Source organism: Ammodytes marinus (genome assembly GCF_949987685.1).
Source record: "Ammodytes marinus genome assembly, chromosome: 10".
NCBI lineage: Eukaryota > Metazoa > Chordata > Actinopteri > Uranoscopiformes > Ammodytidae > Ammodytes > Ammodytes marinus.
This window is the reverse complement of record NC_137214.1, coordinates 9,853,948-9,875,526: the sequence shown is the minus strand read 5'-3', so window position 1 is coordinate 9,875,526 and position 21,579 is coordinate 9,853,948. Positions and strand designations below refer to the sequence as shown.

At 41.5% G+C, this 21,579-nt stretch overlaps 2 protein-coding genes across 2 annotated transcripts in view; both read right to left on the bottom strand.

The window, feature by feature from the left end:
• Positions 1–1,269: 1,269 nt before the first annotated feature.
• On the bottom strand, positions 1,270–6,772 carry cd74a (CD74 molecule, major histocompatibility complex, class II invariant chain a). Its single transcript, XM_080036138.1, has 9 exons — positions 6,554–6,772; positions 5,207–5,376; positions 4,622–4,722; positions 4,263–4,316; positions 4,092–4,175; positions 3,874–3,952; positions 2,422–2,628; positions 2,257–2,322; positions 1,270–2,145 (listed from the first exon to the last, which is right to left on the bottom strand). Exons 1-9 carry the CDS (start codon positions 6,643–6,645, stop codon positions 2,126–2,128), a joined length of 873 nt encoding a protein of 290 aa, XP_079892264.1. The 5' UTR covers positions 6,646–6,772; the 3' UTR covers positions 1,270–2,125.
• A 1,673-nt stretch (positions 6,773–8,445) lies between these two features.
• The window catches only part of ndst1b (N-deacetylase/N-sulfotransferase (heparan glucosaminyl) 1b), a 48,635-nt gene continuing 35,501 nt past the window's right edge, over positions 8,446–21,579 (bottom strand). Inside the window, exons 3-15 of the mRNA XM_080035551.1 lie at positions 20,802–21,284; positions 19,916–20,003; positions 19,069–19,223; positions 17,409–17,594; positions 16,141–16,269; positions 14,786–14,968; positions 14,299–14,395; positions 13,862–13,985; positions 12,894–13,068; positions 12,488–12,658; positions 10,983–11,092; positions 10,550–10,652; positions 8,446–10,431 (exon numbers count right to left, since the gene is read on the bottom strand). Of these exons, the coding sequence (XP_079891677.1) occupies positions 10,312–10,431; positions 10,550–10,652; positions 10,983–11,092; positions 12,488–12,658; positions 12,894–13,068; positions 13,862–13,985; positions 14,299–14,395; positions 14,786–14,968; positions 16,141–16,269; positions 17,409–17,594; positions 19,069–19,223; positions 19,916–20,003; positions 20,802–21,284 (2,124 nt within the window). The 3' untranslated portion in view covers positions 8,446–10,311. The remainder of the gene's footprint in view (positions 10,432–10,549; positions 10,653–10,982; positions 11,093–12,487; positions 12,659–12,893; positions 13,069–13,861; positions 13,986–14,298; positions 14,396–14,785; positions 14,969–16,140; positions 16,270–17,408; positions 17,595–19,068; positions 19,224–19,915; positions 20,004–20,801; positions 21,285–21,579) is intronic.

Below are 21,579 nucleotides of genomic sequence, written 5' to 3'. Positions count from 1 at the left end.
CCACAGCTACAGCATAGCATGTTGATCGATTGAAAAAAAAAATTCTCCTTGCTTTACCTGGGATTGTATCGAGTACAACTCCCACTTTGACAGTTCCATCTCCCTCACACAACTGGAGAAGCATGAACATTGGTCAATAAAACCTGCCTGTTTAAATTCCCCTAAATCATATTTGTCTCCCAAGCTTAAAACACAAGAAAGGTGTTAGAAAAGAGGGTAGGCTACTTACAGGTGCGTTTGTGTTCACAGTAGTCGCCATCCCGTGCATATGTGTAGCCTACCTTAGCCACTGGGTCACTTGGTTTTAAATGACACCATGCTAAATCATTTATGAGCCAGAATCTACTTTCCCTGGTCTAGGTGTCCTGGGTACAATTACCATGACATGTCAGAAAGGTCACACGACTGAGGTTATTGATGAGCGTTTATCATTTTGAAATAATTTTGTTTCATGCGCCCTAGAAATGTTTCAGTTGTTGATTCTACTGCTAAGAAAAAACCTTGACGTACAGCAGGAGGTATAAAATCCATAATCACCTAAGGCTTACCTCATGTAGATGAGCCAAGCTGTACTGTTGTAATTACTCAGAATTCCTCATGGGGGCAACAGAAGTTAAGTACTATAGCTTTAATTCAAAGTCTTAACTTGTCAATAAACAGAACTATTAATGTAGAACAATGAAGTCAACCTTTTATTAATGTCCTGCCTGGCCCATTCAGTATGGTTAGAATGGACTGGACCAAAAGCTACACTACCCTTTAATTTTTTATCGAAGCTGGGGTTGGAGTTGTTTAAAAATACATATTTTATACATATTGTGAAGCCGCCCACAGGGTAAACTCCAGGTGCTCTAGATTTCCATTCCTCCACTGACTCTATAAGCAGGTCATGGTGTACTCCGGCTGCTTAAACATTTTCAGTGAGGTGGTCTTTGGCTATATAGCTGAGAGAGGATGGTTCATTTAAACTGGCCCTTTTTGCAGAGTATGGCAGCCGGTGCTACATTCACATTCACTTCATTTGATAAGCATGGCTTCATTTAAACTGGATAAGCTTGTTTGTCTCTCCTCCTCTAAAGAGGACTTTTTTTAAAACATAAATAGGGAAAGAGGGTGAGATAGGTGACTGCGAAATCATATACAGTATATGGGAGATTAAGAAATACGGGATAATGTACTGATCTGCTTCATGTTTAAAGGGAAAGTCTTGAATGCTTCAAAGAAAAAAGTGAAAGTCTTCCAGAAGAAGAAGAAAGAAGTGACACTGCATCCTATCAGGTGAAAGTTTATTCAGGCGTTTGTCAATAGCGTCAACAATCACTGGATCTTAGAACACGACAGAGGTTGAATATATGAATAGTAATGCAAACTGTGTTGTAAGGAGAACTTTATTTAGTCTCCTTAACAGCTTCATAGAAAAAGTGATTTACTCACACTCGTTAAAGGGTCAGTTCACCCAAATTACGACAACCAAACAATCCCATTTCCTCGCTAACCTGTTATATATCTAACCGTGCAGATAGTTTCGGTGTTATTTAGTGTAGGCATTTGTTCGTGGTGCTCACAGCATTGAAAAATGTAGCTGTTTTTTGTTATTGGAACTATATTCTATGAAAATAGTCTTTGCTGTCTTTGGAGTCTTTTAAATGTAATATTTCAATGCTGTATGCAACATAAACAAACGTCCAATCACCTCCACTGTATTGGGGTGGAAGCAAGATGATATTATAAAGCCTGGACAAATAAAACCTAAACTACCTCGGTTGTTTTATTTGGCTGAACCGACCTTTTAAATCATTCTTTAAAAACACATTTATCACACAGACTTTAATAGTCTTTGGTTATGTCAATACCAATATCTACTGTAGGTTAAAATGTCAATGAGAACACCCCATAATTACTCTGTTGTAAAAGGCAAACATTGTAAAACATTGAAAGTGATATACTGTAACAGGCCTGTTTATTGATTGGAAATTCAAGCAGCCAGCAAAATGGATAGAATCAAAAAGGTCGCATGGAAGGATAACTGATCAGGGATTTCAAATCGTTACATCATCCAGCTTCAATTAAGCAAATACTCAGGTCTGCGAAGATTGCTTGATGGAAAGGATCACTCAGCACTTGCTTATTTTGACTCTTTTGAATCTGCAAAAAAACAAAGAAAAAAAAACACAAGTGATTATGTGTAGCAATCAACACATTAATGTGAATAAACATCTAATAATAAAATTTAAAAAATGTATTTGAGACACTCACCACTATCGATGCTGATGGTCCTCTGCATGAGCCTGGGAGCAAGCATCTTGCGGTAAGGAGCGGGCGCTAAAATGGACAGCGACTCAGTTACTTTCACCATTCATGACAGTCTCCAAAGAAAAGCTATAGATACAGCACTGAATCAAAAGTCATTGAATATGTTACCTCTGCCTCCCTGACATTGGGGGTGGCCGCGCATGGAGGTGCCCTCGATCGCCTTGCCGCTCTCATCCACACACCAGCAGAAGCCTGTGGCGTGCCAGCACTGCATGGGCTTGTAGCGGCCCTGCTCGTCACACTGGGGAAGGTAGGAGCCGAGCTTGCCCGCACCGGGGGCTGAGTCCATCTGGCATTTGGTCTTGAGCGAGGAGGCTGAGAGTTAGAGAGAGAGGAGAACATTGGGTTGTTAATAAAGGCCTGTTTGGTGTTAAAGATGAACTATGTGACTTTGGGTGTGTCAAGTAAATGTTTTCTAAGGTAACTTGAATAAACAAACTTTCCTCACAGGAAAAATTGGATCCCTAGAACACTGTTTAAAGTTATAAAGCTACCTTAAAAGTAACTGTTTCACTGTTGCCGAAGGGCCCACAATTTTGTATACAAACATATTCTGTTTTGCGTGTGGTTTCAGGTGTTTCAAAATATTTTTTAATTTTATTTATGATGATAGAATTAATCAATACTAAGAATTGCATGTAGAATATTTATGTTCTGTGAACTAGTTTTAGGCTCTGAAAATGTAAACAAACCCCCCTCCCCTGAAATTGCATAGTGCACCTTTAATTGATAGTGACTTAAGCAAACGTCAAGCTAATAGCGCTGCCCGTTTGGGGTGTGCTTATTAGTTTTCTTGTCGAGAATTAGATAAGATGATTGATGAAGCTGACTAAAGGTAACAATTTCCACAAACCAGTACCTCGAAAGCTCTCTTATTAATTTGTTACTAAATCAAAGTGTCCAATGTCAAATCCAACACACATGAGAATATTTTATTGATCTACTTGTATAACTCGTATTTCTCAAAATGTAAAACTCTTACTGTAAGGCAAAGATCAATCTTTATTTGATGTTTGCACAAAGAGAAGTGTATTAAATAACACTTGAGATAAGAAAGGCGCTCTCATCTTCTCCTGTTATTGCTCCGAAAAACTCAAGTAGCTAAAACAATATCAGGTATACAATGTGTGTCATGAAAATGATAGCAAATGTAATCTGAACCGAGCCACTGGTTTGCATCTTGTAAACTCCTGATGTCAGCACATCTCGTCAACATCAGTTTTGCCACAGTAAGAAATTACAGCCATGGTCCTTGAGCTGGATGACTGGAAATGCTCAAATGTACGGGTGTTTTGACTAAGACTTACCCTAGTGGAATCCGATTGCTTGAATCCTACCTATGGTTGAATTATTGCAATTATAAGCAATTGCATGTAAAATGAGACATTCAGCTCCGAGCCCCCCATTTAGCCGGAATACAATTATTCTTGTTTCGTAACCAAATTTTGTAAAAATATTGGACTGTGATGGTGGCAGTCAAATCGAGCTTCTTAGATCGAATCGTCGTATAGTAGACTATTTGGGGTGACTCCTAATCAAAGTGAAGAAAGTCCCAGTAACCTGGCTCAGATGTCGGGGGTGCAGGCTTCTGCTGGGCCATCTGGAAGATCAACCAGTAACGCATCCAGGACTCAAAGCTCTGCAGGAAGGGAAAATAAAACAAAATAAAGAAAACACGAATGAAGGCATAACATAACTAGACTGACAGGATCAATTCATTTGATCTATTTCAATTTGTGTTTTTATCATTTCCTATGTGAATGTGTGTATGGCTTTACCTTCCACTCGCTCTCATTGATCTGCTGCTTCATGCTGTGCATGTTGGCCAGGAAGGTCTCGTTGAACTGGGGCAGAGTGAACTCCTGCTCAGAAACAATGACCATGGTTCAGTGTCAACTCAACATGAGCGCAATGTGAGTACCAGCAGGATACAGAGGACTGCAACATACCTGCACGAGATCCTTCACCTGTTTCTCCAGAGTTACAACAGTGTCCTGCAGTTTCTGAAAGGGAGGGAAGAGAGGAGTCAAATAATTCAGGGTGTGTTTGTATTCATGTTGAAATGTTATCATTTGTTTTACATTATCCGGACCGGGACAATATTGTGTATATTGCCACCTAGGTAGTAGAAATTTCAGTAGGAGGGCATGGAACAACGCAGTATGTAGTAAAGTGTCTAAATGAAAAAAGTGGAAGAATATTAATGTAGGTGTTATAACATAAACAAGTGAAAATGAAAAGCTTTTTGACGTATTATTACATACTGCGTTGTTATTACATAATGTGTTGCTACAAAGGGTAAACCTACAGTCAAGGGTGTCTTGGTTGCCTTGTCGTCTCCATCCAATGTGACGTCCATCAGTAGAGGAAGGCTGTTCATGGGCAGGCTCATCCTCATCGGAGCCACAGCTTTGAAGAGCCAATCCAAAATATTTATATATGCATGAAAAAATATTATTAATAATATACATTCGATAAACAACTCCAGATGAATATAAAAATAAACTGAACTAAATGCAGGTGACACACAATCAAACCTAGCTCAGGCTTTTCATCACAGCATCTCTCCTACACCACCAGATGTGTTGAATGCTAGATAGTGAATCATTGTACCTGCATTAGACACTGCTTGAGATGATAAGATCAACAAAAAAGGATAACGCTAAAACCCCCCCACCCTCCCTTGCCCCATGAATCACCAGTGAATCTTTCATTTCTCTATTCAGCTTTAGAAAAACTTCCTCAAAAGCAAACTTTCACTTCCTTGTCATCTTCCTCCTTCTGTCTGATGAAGACTGTTATTCATTGAATTAAAAGAACATTCTATTTGGGATCATCTTGTCTAATAGTTAGAACTTGAATGCCTCTCTGTTTTTTTTTTGTTTTTTTTTACCCATGGAGGAGCGGGTCAGCTGTTTACTCATTTTCTCTGTGTTACTCTGCAGTGAGTGGATCTGCTGCTTCTGGTTGAACACAGTGTAGGCAGTGAAGACCTGGCTTGCCAGCAGCAGACATGCCAGGGTCGTCAGGCCGGCGATCTTAAAGGCACGTCTGTTGGAGCCCCTGGGAGAGAGAGATATAAATATAAATACAGGTGTCTTAAGGGAGTGACAATAACAAGTGTAGGGGAGAAAGGATACACACGATTTGACACTAAAATTGGTATGTTACAGTTTACAAAATATGTCAGTGTATTAAAATGACTCAGGGGATTTCCAAAAGCGCTTTACCCAGCATTTTCAAAGCACTTGCGGTTTGCTATACTGAGTTTGGACTGTCCGACACGTACAAAAAAAGCACCATATTTGGCTTTTGTCTCTATTCTAAAATGAAAGTAAAACAAACTTCATCAATCACTTTAAATGATCATTTTATTTGCAGAAAGTCCTTAAAAAACGCCCCTTTCTCTTGCTGCTAATAATCAGCCAATCGAAAGTGAGCCTCACTTGTTACTAGGCAGACGACTTTTCCACATGTAAGGACCGACACACAACTAAAGTAAAACTTCAACCCAGAAACTGGACAAACGTGTATTTCCACGAGCTGTATGTCAACAATCTAATCATATCTCATCAGGCTACTTGTATAAAAAATAAATAAAATATTTTTTCAGTGAAATAAGGAAGCGTTAAACATAATTTAAAGGCATACACGTTTCATACATTAGAGACATTGTTAAATTGTAACATGATAATCATATGTATTTTTAAGTTGAAAAGTAGATCATTGGCCAATGTTTTCATTTGTGGTTAATTATGAACCAATAGGACTATGACAGCGTCACCAGTTGCTAGGTAGACGCTTTCTGTCGGTGCAAAGTAAAACGTCTGATGTCCGATTGGAGGTCACTAAAGATGCTTTATAATGTAGTAAAAAAAATCACATCATAAAGTAACAACTAAAATAACTTATAAAACTATTTCATAAGCTAATTTGAAAAGTTGATCGATACTTTTAACCAAAATCTGTTATCATTCCATTAATGATAACAGAATATATCCACACACCCAAAACAAATGCTATGCTATAAAAAAACAAGGGAGATTATAATATATTACTGTATGTAAAATAGGTACAAGATCGAAGTAAAATTGAAATAAATTGAATAATCCAATATAGTGATTAGTAGCTCATTTGAATTTAGTTATTGCCTACATAGATAAACAAGAACTTTAGCCTATTTGTAAACGACAAAAGTTGAAGCATTAGTTCGAAGTTTTTTGTGATAACTTCATCTCACCCTGCTGGAGCTGCAGGGAGAATTAAAGCGTCCTCGCTGCCGGTCATACTGCCTGCTCTGGCCAGGGGAGCATTCTCTTGAGCGTTCTCCATCTTTCTCAGAGGTTCGTCTCAGCTTCTTCAAAGCAACAAAACTGAAGAGAGTCCGACTGGTCAAGTGTAATAAACGGTCTTGAGAATGAGGAAGGACAGCCCGGCAGGTTCCTCAGAAAGGTGAAGGGTTTTTGGAAAGTCCCTGTGTTAAAAAGCGTCGTTGGGACGGCTGAGTGGCGCAGCGAGCTGTGATTGGTCAGATCTTACCACCATCACTTGTTGATAGAGGCAGACAATAGCGAAAGAATGATTGTGGGACTATACTTACGACATGAATGTCTCCTTAACTGGTTTAATTTAATAGTATTTTGTACCGTTAGTGCTCATTTTAACATGGTCAACCGAATGCATGAAGGTTAATAGGTATTTATAATGCTAGGCTATATTACTGAAATATATTGTAGGCCTACCAGTGAATGCTTATAAGCTTTATTTATATTGTACTTATCTTATTGCAAAACTACAAAGTTATTTATAGTGAAACGACTTAAGACTTAATCATGTCGCTTGCTACTGCAAATAATTTTAACAATGTATGTACGTTAATAATATTACCATTTTATAATGCTACTCAGCTTTACTGAAAAATATTGTACTTGTGAATACATATAAGCTTTATTTTTTATAGTAGGCTATTACACTTTCAGCAAAATTACAAAGTGCTTTATAGTGAAAATACTTAAGACAAGTCACCCATTACTACTAGGCCTATAACCTCTAATACTAACAATGTTTAAGCAGCTCAATGTTCATAGTCTACTTTAAACATGTAACCTACATTTATTTGAAAATATGTGTTAGTAAACATGAGACATATTTAAATGTTGGGACGTATGTAGAGTTAACTTCTATTTAGGCTATTATTATTTTGAAATGCTTCAATCCATCTGAAATATGTTGTTCACAGTGAACTTCCTGAAACAAAAGAGGAGGGCGGCATCTTTGGGTTTGCTTTGTGTTTCCCCAAACATGAATTTAAAAAGGAAGAGAACACGAGCCACATGTAAATCTACTTTGTGCTATGTTAAACATCAGAAGGATAAATATACATGTTATATTCATTTTAAAGCAAGAAGGAAAATAGTGCCTGCTCTTGTGGAGAGATTTCTAGAAAACTTGGATTGCTTTTTTCTTTTGCTTTCACTTTATGGTTTTGATAAGCAAATGACCTGAATCGCTCTCACAACACACAGGTCGGTTAGACAATAAATGAAAGATATACAGATGTATATATATCTTTATTTTGTTGCTTAACACCTGTGTTCTGCTAGCCTGGCTCCGCCCGCCCGCCTACTTCCGGCCAAATTTTATTTTCCCTTCAGTAGTCAGTCTGGGTATACAGCCCATTTCCCAGTTTTGCCGGAGATTCGACAGCCGGTCCAATCAGCGAACAGAGCGAGTGGCTGAGAACGATGACGTCGAAGTCGCGCTCCAGTTTCAGTTGCCAGAAGCCGGCTCATGACACACGTGACGACCAAACGTTATGCGATTGGTTGGCTAATCCAGAGTGGCACTGGGCAGATCCAATAGTTTTAAACTTTAACAGACACCCGCCTCCATGAGTGAACGTTTGCCAATTACAGCACTGCCAGACCTTCTGTACAAATGAAATGAAGTACGATGGTCTGGTAGCACCAGGCTAGTGTTCTGCGCGATATTGACAGAGATTCGGGTTACCATGAAGTGAAACCAAAAAGACATGACACAAGAGGTTAGGTTTGTTCTGATAATAAACGAGTACAAAAAAATCCAGCTATTGAAAAATACAGTGGTGTTTTATTTGCAAATTAAAAAGCACCGACAATATTAGTTACACTGTAAAAATTATTGACAACAATTACAAATCTTTATCATACAGTCCAGGAGATTAGTACCATCATTGCTGTTATGTGTTATCACGTAATACTTTTTATATGGAGAGACTCAGTACCTGTGTACAACAGTTGGCAGTGAGAGGACATGAGAGGGAAAAAACAATCTTAGCAACACGCCTCCGCACAATGAAATGGACCAACAGTTCCCCTCAGTACAGCACTAACATTTCACACTATGGGAATGGGGCTGATGGAGAGTGTAAACCCAAACACATTCAATAATTTAGGTCTACCGAGCGGGCTGCGCATTATGTACATTAAAAAGTCAGGAAATTAAAAAGGACCAACCATGTGCATTGTTATTACATCAGAACATTGTACAAAACTATTGCAATAAGAGCAGCTTTTTGTTATCTATGCTTGACATCTAGTAACACCTCAAACTGACAACCAAGCATCTATAATGGTCTCACTGGGCATACTGTTGGTTTTCCTGGCAACTTTAAACGCTTTAGTTTTTTTCATTTTTCTTTCCCAGAGACAGCTTTTTCTTCCCAAACTTAAGCTTATCTAGAAATTAAAATGAAATATAAAAGACAAAATATACAGTTGACAAATTATAAAAAAAAATATAAAAAAAAAAAAAATGCTGGAAACAGATTTTAAATGCACAATCTTGTCCTGTACATTGTCTGAACCTCTCGGAGCAGAGAGGTTTTTTTTCACCAAACATACAGTAGCTATAGCTTATGATCTTGACTTCACAGATTATGTAGCAGGATCCATTTTGTTTAGTGTGCTTTCCAGTAACCTGCAATGTTCAGAATCACTTGAGTGCCTTAAATATTGTGCTTTCAAACATCTATCCTACTGATCCTGCTTTAGCGAAAAACATTTCTTTTAAATGGTCATGGAACTGACTACGGAGGAGGAGGAGGCGGAGCTGAAACAGTTTAACATACCAGTCTACTGTACATCTGGCCTATAACGAGGGAGGGGGAAAAAACTGAGCTAATTACGTTTTAGTTTTGGTACATTCTAAAATAATGCATTGCCATGAGCATTATAGAACTGTTAAAAACAAAAAAAAAACAATACATAAAAAAATACTCAAAAAGTCCATGTGGTAATAGTTGAATGAAGATTTGTTTTCCTGTCCTGGCACTTGTAAATAACGATAACTAGATTCTACCAAGGCCTATCAAGTAAAGGCTACAACATGCAGCCTGAGTCATGACTCCAGAGGTCCCATTCTCCTCTCATACAAACACTTCTTCACTTATATATCAAAGGCATCTGCGTCCAATGTCTCTCTGTCAATCAGGCTGTCGTCCACCTCGTCAATGTCATGTCGCGCTGCCTAACACGCTCTCTCTCTCTTTCTCCAAACATCACAAGCTCAAGCTTTCGTCACTTTTTTTTCTTTCCTTGCTCTAGTTTTCCAGATGAAGTTCATGCGAAGAAGAGAAGGTTGGATTAAGGAGAGCAAGGGATGTGTGATTATCAAACACTGAAGGTCTCCCTGCTGTCAATCTGTGAGACGTTCCCTTCCTCTTCAGGACACAGTGACACATCACTAGGGGGGTTTCCCTTGCTCCTGCTTTGTCCTGCAGGGGCGGGTTAGCATCTTGCAGCTAAGGAAGAGCTACCACCATCCATCCACTGTTGTCCTGTTCAATTGGGAAGATCAACAATTCACGCTCCCGTAGTTCTAAGTCGTGCATCCCGTTCCTCATATCTCTATATATTAAAGTCTATGTGGGGTTTTCAGCACCGCGCAGGGGGGTGGAGTAGTGATTCAGTGTGTGTGTGTGTGTGTGTGGAGCGTTGTTCATCTCCCCCTGCGGTGATGCTACCTGGTGTGGACCAGCTCTTCTCGGAGCCAACTGGGCAGAGGCTGACCCATCCGGTAGAGAAGCTTGGACAGCTCAATGTTGTGATCCCTATAGTAGTCCCTGAGGAAGCCCACAGACTGAAAGAGACAGAGGAAGGTGAGATGAGAAGATGTCTAATGCAATATGATGGAAAATAGTGAACAATGTATGAGGTTAACTATTTAGAGATGGGTTATAAAAGGGAATGTATTATACCTCAGGGGTCATGTCAGGGTACCGGCGCCCTTTACTCTTTCCCAAGCACTTGGTCTTCCCCCCCTCCAGCAGCTGACACCAGAAGCCTTTCTTGGGGTCAAACCTGGAAATTGTAGATGTAGAATGTTATAAACAGAGTCCTCACTTCATTTCAAATTACAAGCTACTTCTGAAAACACTGTATGCCTTTATTAAATTGTGCCAGTAGAGAGATGATAGGAAATAAAGGGAGAGAAAGACACACAGCAGTGAATGTTTCGGTTCATGGTCGGTGCCCCTAAATCTCAAACAGTTATGAAAGGAAAGCTTTGAAACAAAACAGAGAATAAACTAAAAATATCTTGTCCTCGCTTTTCGCAAACACCTGACCTTAACAGGTATCGTTGCATACACACGCAGTTGAAGAAATAACATTGCGAGGGACGATACTCACGCTAGGATCTTGTGGTAGTTGATGACGTTGACCAGGCTCAAATACTTCTGGATTTTATCCATGATGGAAGCGGGCTCAGTCTTCAGCATCTGTCCATCCAAGACTAACAACTGGAGAAGACACACAAACGGTGCAAAATGTCACAACATGAACAACACAGCCTGGTATTCAATGGCTGTGAAACTACCTCTCATCATAAATCATGATAACTTGACATGATAACTTGACAAACTTGCTTCACAATACAAATTCTCTTTCTATTTTCTGCAAAAACCTCAGGTCTGAATGAAATGATCTGTTAATAAAAAGTATTTCCACAATATCAAGTGTCGAGGTGAAGATTTTTTAAAGTTTTTTATTCAGTAGCACTTCTTCTGTACTTCTTCTTTATTCCAACAGGTGCATTTCCCCAGGACATCGACAATAAATAAAGGCCAATACGTTTGTCCATTCTGTGCTACTGTAGAAACATGGCTGCTCCTATGTAGATATCGAAGGCTCATTATAAGGAAATACAAAAAACTTCTAATTTCAAGTATACTTGAAGTAACATATTCCAATTCTACCAAGTCTGTTTTGAAAAATGCCAATACACTCTACACACTGCACCTTTAAATTTGACAGGCTATTACAACTAAGATTTTTTTCTTGTAACAGGAATGCTGACCACACCTTACTGTATATTGCATACGTGTGCAGTTGACAGATTTTGGTCATTTTGGGGGAACAAGAGCTCGTTTTTCTACTGAGAGAGTGTCCCTCGAGGGCTGTTCCGTTCCCTTATGGTCAGGTAGATTTGAACACTGCCAGCAAGGAATGTGCAAAAGAGTAAACAAGCCTCCAAACCTTGCTGGAAAAAACCCCTGCTGGCCACCCATAAAGCATGACTTACACATGGGGGAAAGTTTTTGGATCCTGACTTAAGCCAACTTGGCTGCGTGCTGCCCACCACTGTGTGCATCAATACAACCCACCAAAGACAGCTTAGAAAAGAGCAATAACACACAAAACTATGCAATATTAAATAACAGGCCTATACAGATAGCAACCTTGGCGTCCCAGAAAGTACTGTTTTTTTTTGGGATTGCTACAAGTAGGAAAGAGTATGAGCCTGGAGTAGGAGTCCACGACAGATATGCCCACTGTAGCTGAGACTCAGCTATGAGGCAATGCAAGCTGAGTCTCTGATGATCATGAGGCTACAAAAAAGTTACTTAAATGAAACTAAATTGCAACACTGTGCACACAGCGCGTCACCTCCTGACTTGTAGTTTTAAGCTCATTAAGATCTCATCTTAACAGATGTCTGTCAATTAAAAGACTCAGAATTGTAGTAGTTTAAAACTTTAATTGTGACAGCCAATGTTGGATTATTATCGGACTCTGGTCAATAAATCCAGTTAATGGGACAGCCCGGACCAGGCTCAAGACAGAACATGTACAGGCCTGGGTAGGGTTTGGGCTGGATTTTTGTTGGGCCTGATCTAAGCTCCACCCCTTGTTACCTGGCTGGAGTGGTAGTGGTTGAGCCAGCGCTCCAGGTGTACAGCGTACCAGCCTGGCACCAGACAGCGGTTCTGGAGGATCCGTAGTCTGACCGGGGCGTCGTGGCCGGCAGTGATGACGTCATGGAAGGAGTATTTCAACGCCACTGGGTCATCGTGGGCTCTCTGGTGCTGTGGGCAGACAGAGGTGTGAGGAGAGAGTCATTTAAAGAGAAGTCTGTGCAGAGATTAACAGAACAGTGGGTGTTTTTAAAGGGTTAAAGGTGGGGTCAATGATTCTGGGGACGATTGTTGTCAAAATCAGTGAATATCTCCAGATATTTATTCTCCGGAATGGCTGACTCCACCTCCAACACACGTTACATTACGAGTTATTTCCTCTGGTTAAGGGATGCCTGTGACTGACCTGGTACCAGGAGTACGCTCTGTCCGCTGGGTTGATGAGGATGGTGATGATCTTGGCTTTGGGCAGGAGAGCTGCAGCCCTCTGAGCAGCCACTTCAGAGTCAAAGTAGTTGGCACTCTTCTCAAAGTAGTAGTCTGAACTGGTGTTGGAGGGCAGGGGGAAGTACTCCATATACCTAACACATGACAAACACAAACACACAGTGTTAACACACAGTGTTAAACAAAGTGTTACAGACAGCCGGAGCTGATCTGCTCTAGTTTGCACTCAGCAGATAAGGACGGTCTCTGTGTGAGCGGTGTGGGTGATCGACCATGTGCAACAGTGTGTCAACTCACACACTAGATCTAGCAGCACAGTACAATGTTAATATTTGGGCAGGCGTCTAACATCTATTTTGAGCCTGCCAAGTAAATTTTGTGTCGGGACTGTTATGCTGCGATGTGTGACACATCTCATTAATGCAGGTCCCGAATCAATTAAACATAACATGACAGTCAAAATAGTGATTTTCCAACCAAATAGGTGTTCATTTGTTCTACCGGTGTTGCCCTTAGGAATTAAACCAATTAGTTTGGTAATTTTTTTGCTGTTGTGTGCGTTCTTGGCATCATTTGCATTTTAATGATTTATTTCATTTGCATTAATCTCAAACACTTTTCTTCTATCTTTGGGTTTGGGAATTCAGTGTGAAAGTTGAATTATCTGTCATGTTTTTAACAGTTATTTCTTGGTACTCTCAACTCTAAATGTTTTTTGCACAATATTTCACCTGCATGTCTACATTTAGAACGAGAAAAACAGACATCATTTGAAATGTAAACCATTTGTTTTATGTTAATATGCATGTTATGAATGCTTGTGATATTTTTGAAAATATATAGCAACTAAAAAGTGTCTAGTCACCAACTGGTGACCAGCACATTCAGGTATGTTACAACAGACAGTATATCCACAAGGTCTCCTACCAGTCGATGCCTCTGTGATAGTTGTGCCCATTGAAGAACTGGATCTCCTCAAAGGTCTCCTTGCTGGGGTAGTTACTGGTCATGTCAGGGTGCATGCCAAGAAACAGGTAGAGCGCTGTCGTCCCTGAGAGAGGAAAGAAAGAATGGCAGTGGTGTAGCGAAGACCAAAGAGATAAAACGAGGATAAAAAGGTGCAAGAGGTTAATGTCCCATTATGAGACCAGTGATGAGTAACACACAATGGAAAAGGCAACACGGTATCACCTTCAAGGCAAAAAAAAACATTTACTCTACCGACTCTGATTTTCAAATAAATAATGCAAACCTCATTCAAACCACTTAGAACGCGACACGTCTGCTTTCATCTGAATGATAAACTTGTGATTTGATAATGCCTAAGTCCCTCCTGTAGGGGGTGCTGAAGCGCTGCCTCTCACCTGTCTTCTGAGGCCCGATGACAAGCAGTTTGGGGAAGCGGTCACATGTTTTCTCTTTGGACCAGATGTCCTTGTGCCTTTTGTCCTCACAAGGATCCTGTAGCCACAAAAAAAAAGAGAGAAAAAAATTCCTTTCTTTTTTTAGTCTACAAAATCCAAATATATACATTTTTTAAATACCAGAAAAAAAGCAGGTTAACACTTGACCCAAATGTTCGTTGAGAAATACAGTGAACAAAGCAGTTGCATTTCATAAAATATGTTGGGATGGGTAACACAGTATTGCTCTCTGCCCATTACTCATACAATTACTCAATACCAAAGCTATGCAAGCTATTACTGCATAAGGTCATATTTTAAAAAGGATACAATGTCTTTTTAACAGTAGTATGCCGTGTGGTTATTGCAGCATTCCATTACTGGAATATGAGCCGTCACAACATTTACTACTGAATGAAAATGTAATAAATCTTCCTAATGTTCTTACCTGCCAGAGGGGGTCCCTCTCAGAGGGGAAGAGGCTGAAGTATTTCTGGGCCAGCTGAATAGGTGGCAGCGTCTGCACCTTCAGGTTGGTCCAGGTCTGGACGAACATCATCAGGCTCTTAAAGGTGTACAGGCCAAGGCGGTCGTTACCATAGTTGGACAGGTGGGTCATGAAGATACTTATCTGTTAATGGGAAGGAAGCACAACGAGATTTTATTAGAGAGGATGAAGGTAAATTCAATATGGTCTCTGTGTGTGTGTGTGTGTGTGATGAATTTTGCTAGGGCTGAAACAATTAGTCGATTACTTGATTGGTCAACCGACAAAAAACTCAAGCATTCTCATGATCCATACTGTCAATACTGTGTGTACTATGCAAAAAATATCTGGGGCCTACCGCAGCTAACAGCATGCCCTTTTACACGGCCCAGGCTGCGTATTAACACGTTTTTTATTTTTTTTGCACATACACAGTATGGACAGGTAATGGACCGTGAAGAGATTCTCACTGATTATGACAAAGAGTGATTTTGTCAACAAGCATTCTCCAGACATTCTACAGTAATTGGATGTCAATTTGAACGCTAGGAAATTATAATGAATTTTTCCTCGCTACAATCTGATATATCAAGGAATTGATTATTTAAGAAGATGATAAGCAGATGAATCAATAATAAAAAAATTATTGTTAGCTGCAGCCCTGCTTGACAATATAATTTGAGTTGCCTGATCAGCATTAGGGTAGCACAACTGTAAATCAGACCAACCAAATCTGTATTAAAACAAACAGCTCTTTGGGGCCTGTTTGAACAGAGGGACTGATAGCAGCAAGCGAAACCTGTTGCAGTCTTCGTATGGACACCTTGAAACATTGTGAATCCTGTCTATTAACTGAGTCCCTGATAAGCCACTAAAACAACTTCAGTGAATATGAATGAAAAATGTATATATGGGGAGACCAAACTTATGAAATTGCTTGATCATGGGTAGCTTATTTCAAAGTTTGGACAAAAAAAGTTTTGGCTTTTAAAAGGTTTGTCATTGAAGGGAATACAATGATCTGCGGACTATGCAGGGTGAAATAATAAAAGCTAACCTAGATAATAACCTTTTTGTATCATCTCAAAAACAAAACATGTTTATGAAATACGAGCAATTTTGCATTTCGGCTCCAATAAAAGAAGCTTTCACGGCAGTGCGGTTAAAGAGAGAATTCATGATGCAGACATGGCCGCGTGAGTCACCGCCATTGTCCCGGTCGCTCGTTTAAATTTCCATTTGCGCCGCCGGCTGAATGGCTTTCAAATTGTTCCAAGAACAAAACGCTGTGCGGCGCGGATGTGTATTTGACTCACGGGGTTGAGCAGGACCGTTTGGAAGAGCTCCCCTCCATTGATGAGCTTGTCCAGTTCATTGGGACTGCCGGGGTAGTCTTTATAGAAGATGGTGTGTGTGAAAAGCCCACACGTCTGTCTGGGCAGCACCTGTGATGAAAACAAACGCAGAGTCACCTGGACTGAAAGGGCAAAATCAACAAAGAAAAATATCAAACATACACATACAAAAAGAACGAAAGAAAGAAATGCATCCACCACACAAATAAATAAAAACATACACACACATCATCAGCCCTCCACTGAGAACAGAGTCGTCACTACTCCAAGGCAGTTACCCCACGCATTGTTTGCTTTCAGTAACGTTCATATTATGCAGCCTCATCTAGCCAAAGCAAACCTCTTATTCACTCCCGAGTCTATATGGAAATTCATGGAAATGCGTTTACAGTTTTGGAGTGTCTGGGGAACTGAATATCAATCATCAGTAAGCAGTGGATACTGTCCATTCAGAGCGCTACTATCTCAAGGACCACACAGGCCGCCTGAATGCCAACACTACAAAGGCAACCGGACTGAGGCAGGCACTGTTTGCTATCAGCGCTTGAAGGTCAAACCGCGGCAAAGAAATAGATGCAATTTTCTTTCTTTTGAATCCTTTGAATGTAATCTATTTCAAATTTAATTCTGCTCTCATGACTTTATTATAAAGCGCCGGGGAAGCTGAATATAGTGCCGGAATTCTAGGTGTTGACATTTCAGCGATTGGTTATGTGCAGACAACTTGCTAGGCAGTTGGCAGAGATGCCAGTCTTCGTTACTGCGCAGACAGGTGTCTCACGCAACGACAGGTTCATTGGACTATGTTTTCATCTCCCGCTGTATAGAGCAACACTACGGACCAGCACAGTCTAATGAAACCATTGGCTTTCTCAGGACTGGTGTTGGCTCGTTGATATACGGTTAAATGCAAATGAAGTTTTACTCAGCATCTTTGGGGACAGGGCTATAAGACAAGTGGGTGGTGGAGAGAGGAGAGAAGGATGAGGCTGGATGGAGAGAGTAACCGCTGGCTATTAGAAGAAATATAGAGAAGAGAACTGGACGAGATGTTGACGGAGAGATAATTAATGAGTTGAGGATAGCATAGGTAGATGCAGAAAAGATAAAGAGGACACCTTAAAGGGAGTATTGGCTGATATGGTAGAATGTTGAGACACCATGCAGAGGGAAAGCAAGCAGCCAGAGGTATCAAAATAACGAGGCCTCGTCATGAGCAGTGCCCTTACGCTGATGCCGCTGTGGATGAAGCCTCGGCGGAAGCGTGCAGGCTTCAGGTGTGGGTATTCCTCTGTGCTGGTCACCTTGATGCCCCACACCTTCTTCCAGGCGTCGTACAGCTGGATGTGCACAGGGTAGACGCCCGAGTGGTGCGGCGCCACGGCATAGCCCATGTTGGTGGGGATCCCGTGCTCCTAAAATGGTTGAAAAAATATGTGTGTGAGACTTGGGAGACGGGGAGAAGAGAGAAGGAAAAGGTGTCAAAGTAAAAAGATAAGGTTGATCAACACCTGTCAGGTTTGTGAGATATTGAAGCTTTAACATTATCCTCTCTTCTGTTTTTCTGTTTGTGATTCTAAGGGAATCTTTGGACAAAAGCGGTAGTGTTTCTACGACGCCAGCGCCTGCTGTCCTTAAGATCTTTGCTAACACATGCCAGCGGTGCGTGCATTTGTTTAGGAAGCGAGTGAGAGAGAGACAGCAGGGTGCATCATATGTAACTATGTATGATTAATAATGGTATTATACGATAGTGAGGCAAAGTATACTTTGATTTAGTAGTACCGTTCAAATATTATCATAAATGTTATATGTCATAAACTGTTTTGTCTGAGTTGGCGGGGACACAGATGCGAGCAAAGCCATTTATATCAAATACATAAAAATAGTATTGTTGCAACAGTGTACAGTGTTGTTTTTTGCTGTTACAGGTCATTTATGATCATTAGAGGAAAAATTAGACAGTTTTATTAACATTTCGTTCCTCGTCGTCTCTTTAAGTAGAAATCTTTGATAATATTTATGGTTGGCATTTTTTTGGTAACCATTTGATGTATTTAAATCCAGTAAATCCAGTATCTCTCCATGAAGTACTTGTTATTGGTGGTGGAGGAAACCATTTCCACGCTGGATTCAGATTGCTTACACAGGCGTTCAGGGATTTAGAGGAAACACGATGCATGAATGCATTCCAGCACAGTTTTCTCACTGTTTACTTTTCGCCTTCTTTACACCTGAATCAGAGCCGTTTTAAAGATGCTGCTGAGGCAAACTGAAAATCCCTACTGGCCGCTGGTTCACATTAAAAGTGTGAAAACTGTTGAAAACGCAGGCTGGATCTCATTGTGAATGAGCGACAGGAGATTCAATATGTCCGTCACCAGGAATGGCGTCGACAGTGATTGTTTATCAGAAATGTGTCAAATATGTCATTTTCTGTCATTTTTAATTGCCACGGCGGGCTGTTAGATGAGGAGCTGCAGGCGACGGGCTGCACACATCTTAGGCGAGCTAACAAACTCAAGCAGGTCCTTGTTTGGAAAGTGTCTCAGACTGCAGTTGCAAATCAGTTGAGGCTGACTTCTTCATTAAAACAACACAGGTTTGTTAAGCTGCACTGTATAAACTGACACACCAGTTGGTCTTCTTCTGTAATCCCGACAAAGTAGCTGTTTAAGGAGTGTTTGCTGAAGTTATTAACCCACACTTGCTGTTTCCTGGGTTACCAAAGTGTCGCCAAATCAACATGGGCTGAAATCTTTTAAAGGATTACAACTGAACAACACCTTGGCTGTTTGAACAAAGAAGATGGGGCAAGGAAGTAAAGCTCTTGATCACAATGCTAACCCAGGGCTTGTATCTGACCTGTGAACCCCCCGTGTGACTCACCATGGCAAACTTCTTGTTGAGCAACATTTGTTCGGCCAGCACAGACTGGTTGTGGAAGAGATGGGGCTGCATGTGGCTCCACATGTGAGGGAACCACCAGAACTCCTTGACGTAGGAGAGCAGCAGGTCGTCTCCCAGGTCCTCCTCATCAGACCCTGGACATGAGATTATAGAGGAGAGGGGAGGGAGGGGGGAGGAGATGGACAAATAAAATGGGCGCCGAGCGAAAGAGGAAATTGAGGAGATAAAATTGGACAAAGACAAAGAGGAGACAGGGGTGAAAGGAGGGCAGAGATAAGGAAGGGAGGAAATGAAAAGGCAGGGAGGCAGGGGGGGGAGAAAATAGTTCAAATATTAGAGTGAAGCATGTGGGAGATGAACAGCAGAAGGAATATAAGTCAGGACATAAAAGGAGAAGTTTAATGAATGACAATAGAAACCTGACAATCTTAGAAGTGTTATGACTTTCAGCGAGTGTTCTTATTACAGCTTGAGTTAAAGGTGGAGTCAGCGATTCTGGAGAATGCTTTTTTTTCAAAATCGCTTTTTGTCAAAATCAGTGAATATCTCCTTGCGTTCCGCTATCTCTCCTTACAGTGTGTGCGCTCTGGAAAAGAAATTATCATGTCTTAATACACAGCCTACGCTCTGTAAGCGGCCATATTGCTAGCTACGGTGGGACCCTGTTGTTTACATACCAGTTTACAGAGCCTAGGTTTGTGTTTTGTACAGGTAGTGGATTGTGAGGAGATATTCACTAAGTGATTTTGACAACAAGCGTTCTCCAGAATTGCTGATTCCACCTTTAACAGTCACAAAAGGATTCGCTGGCCGGGCTGCATCTTACCAGCATGAAAGAATTTCCCTGAGAAGCCCAGATTGAAAGTGAAGTTGGGCACTTGGGTGCGCAGCTCCTTTTGTGTCTCCAGCAGGGCCTGAAACAGTGGGCGGAAAAAAAGGAGAGTGAGTCAATACACATTGCATTTATATGGTTTATGCTGGTGCACAAGCGCATTAATGAGGCAGCGTGCCCACATACATATTTTATCCTCCAAGTTTCTTTCGGTAAACATCCAACATCCACTCCCAGTTGCCTCACTCTCTTCTCCGTCATTCTGTTTGATAGTTTCTCTCTCCTCTGATTCGGGTGTTTGTTTCATTTGATCTGCACGATGGATGAGACTCCCAGCACACACACGCACACACACACGCACGCCCGCCCGCCCTACTCTCTCTCTCTCAGATTTCACCGTCTTGTCAGGGTGTGTGATTTGTTCCTAAAAGCTTGCTGTTGCGCTGTTGGCCTTGATGTTTCTTCCATAATCCTTTTTTTCTTTTCTTATCCCGTGTGCCTCCACATGTGAGGGGGGTCTGTTCTGCTCTGAGGGGACGAAACGCGAGGCAAGGAGCTTTTCAACATTCTCTGTACGTCTCTGGGCCCCTGAAATATTCATCGCAGTGGAGCTTCTGTGACAGTTAGGAGCGGTGGGGCCTGTCAAGCTCTGAGCGGACTAGTGGGACGAACGCATTGAGAAGGGGAGAAGAGGAGCGGGAATATGGGGGTTTCTGAATGACTGGCACAAAGATGGCACATGCCATGTGGGAGGCAAGCTTTGGATTTTTTTTTTGGCAAAGGGCTGTTGAAAACACTGGTTGACGAATGCATGAGTGGGCTCACTTTCTATTCCAATAACTTTTTTCATTCTCCTTGAAACACATGCACACGGACTCACCTTGACGTCGGGCACCTTCATGCGCGTGCCCTCCTTGCCCACAAAGATGTCGTCTATGTCCACCAGGATGTAGCGCTCCAGGTTGAGGGAGAGCCTCTTGCCCGTCAGAAAGGCCACGGCGTCCACAAACACCAGCTTGTGCAGCCAGAAGGCCAGGTTGTTACCAAACAGGACCCTCTGGATGCCGTCGTGAAGCCCCAGGTCCTGCACCACAGAGGGGAGCAGAGCGGCGTTCTGTCCTATGGAGGCCACGCTGTCAGCTGATTGGGTCTTGGCCAGTAACACAGGCTCATACGTGGAATGGTTGGACTGGAAGACGGTCCAGTCGTCCCCCGGGAGAGGACCGGGCAGGGGCTGTCCAGAGCGAGTGATGAAGAGCAGCGGGGACTTGGGGTTGACGGTGCAGTCCTTCAGACCCAGGTTGGAGTGGAGGAAGAGGGGGAAGCCTTTGAGCTGTGCGCTGAGCAGACTGTTTTCATTGGCCTGATGGACACAGACAAGAGGGGAAGAAATCACACAGGATTCATCACGCGACAGACTGATGAAGACAGACATGTATTGGGTATAATTTGACCCCCCCCCCCATTTCTCCAATGGGGTGTGAAATAAGGAATGTCAGGCCTACTCAAACGTGAAGGCATTAGGCAGCTTCTACCTGCTATGCTCAATCTGCTATGCTCCGAGATTGCCGTCATTTGAGGCACCACCTGCTGTGTCCTCCAACATTCAAAAGATGCAGTTAAATTTCCCATCCTAAATTTGTCCTTCCTCCGATTCT

Coding starts and splice junctions, on each gene's coding strand:
- cd74a (XM_080036138.1), bottom strand. CDS start 6,645: ATGGAGAACGCTCAAGAGAATGCTCCCCTGGCCAGAGCAGGCAGTATG. Junction 4,176..4,262: donor AGGTGAAGGATCTCGTGCAG/GTATGTTGCAGT, acceptor GTTTCTGAGCAG/GAGTTCACTCTGCCCCAGTT. Junction 2,323..2,421: donor CCAATGTCAGGGAGGCAGAG/GTAACATATTCA, acceptor TGTCCATTTTAG/CGCCCGCTCCTTACCGCAAG.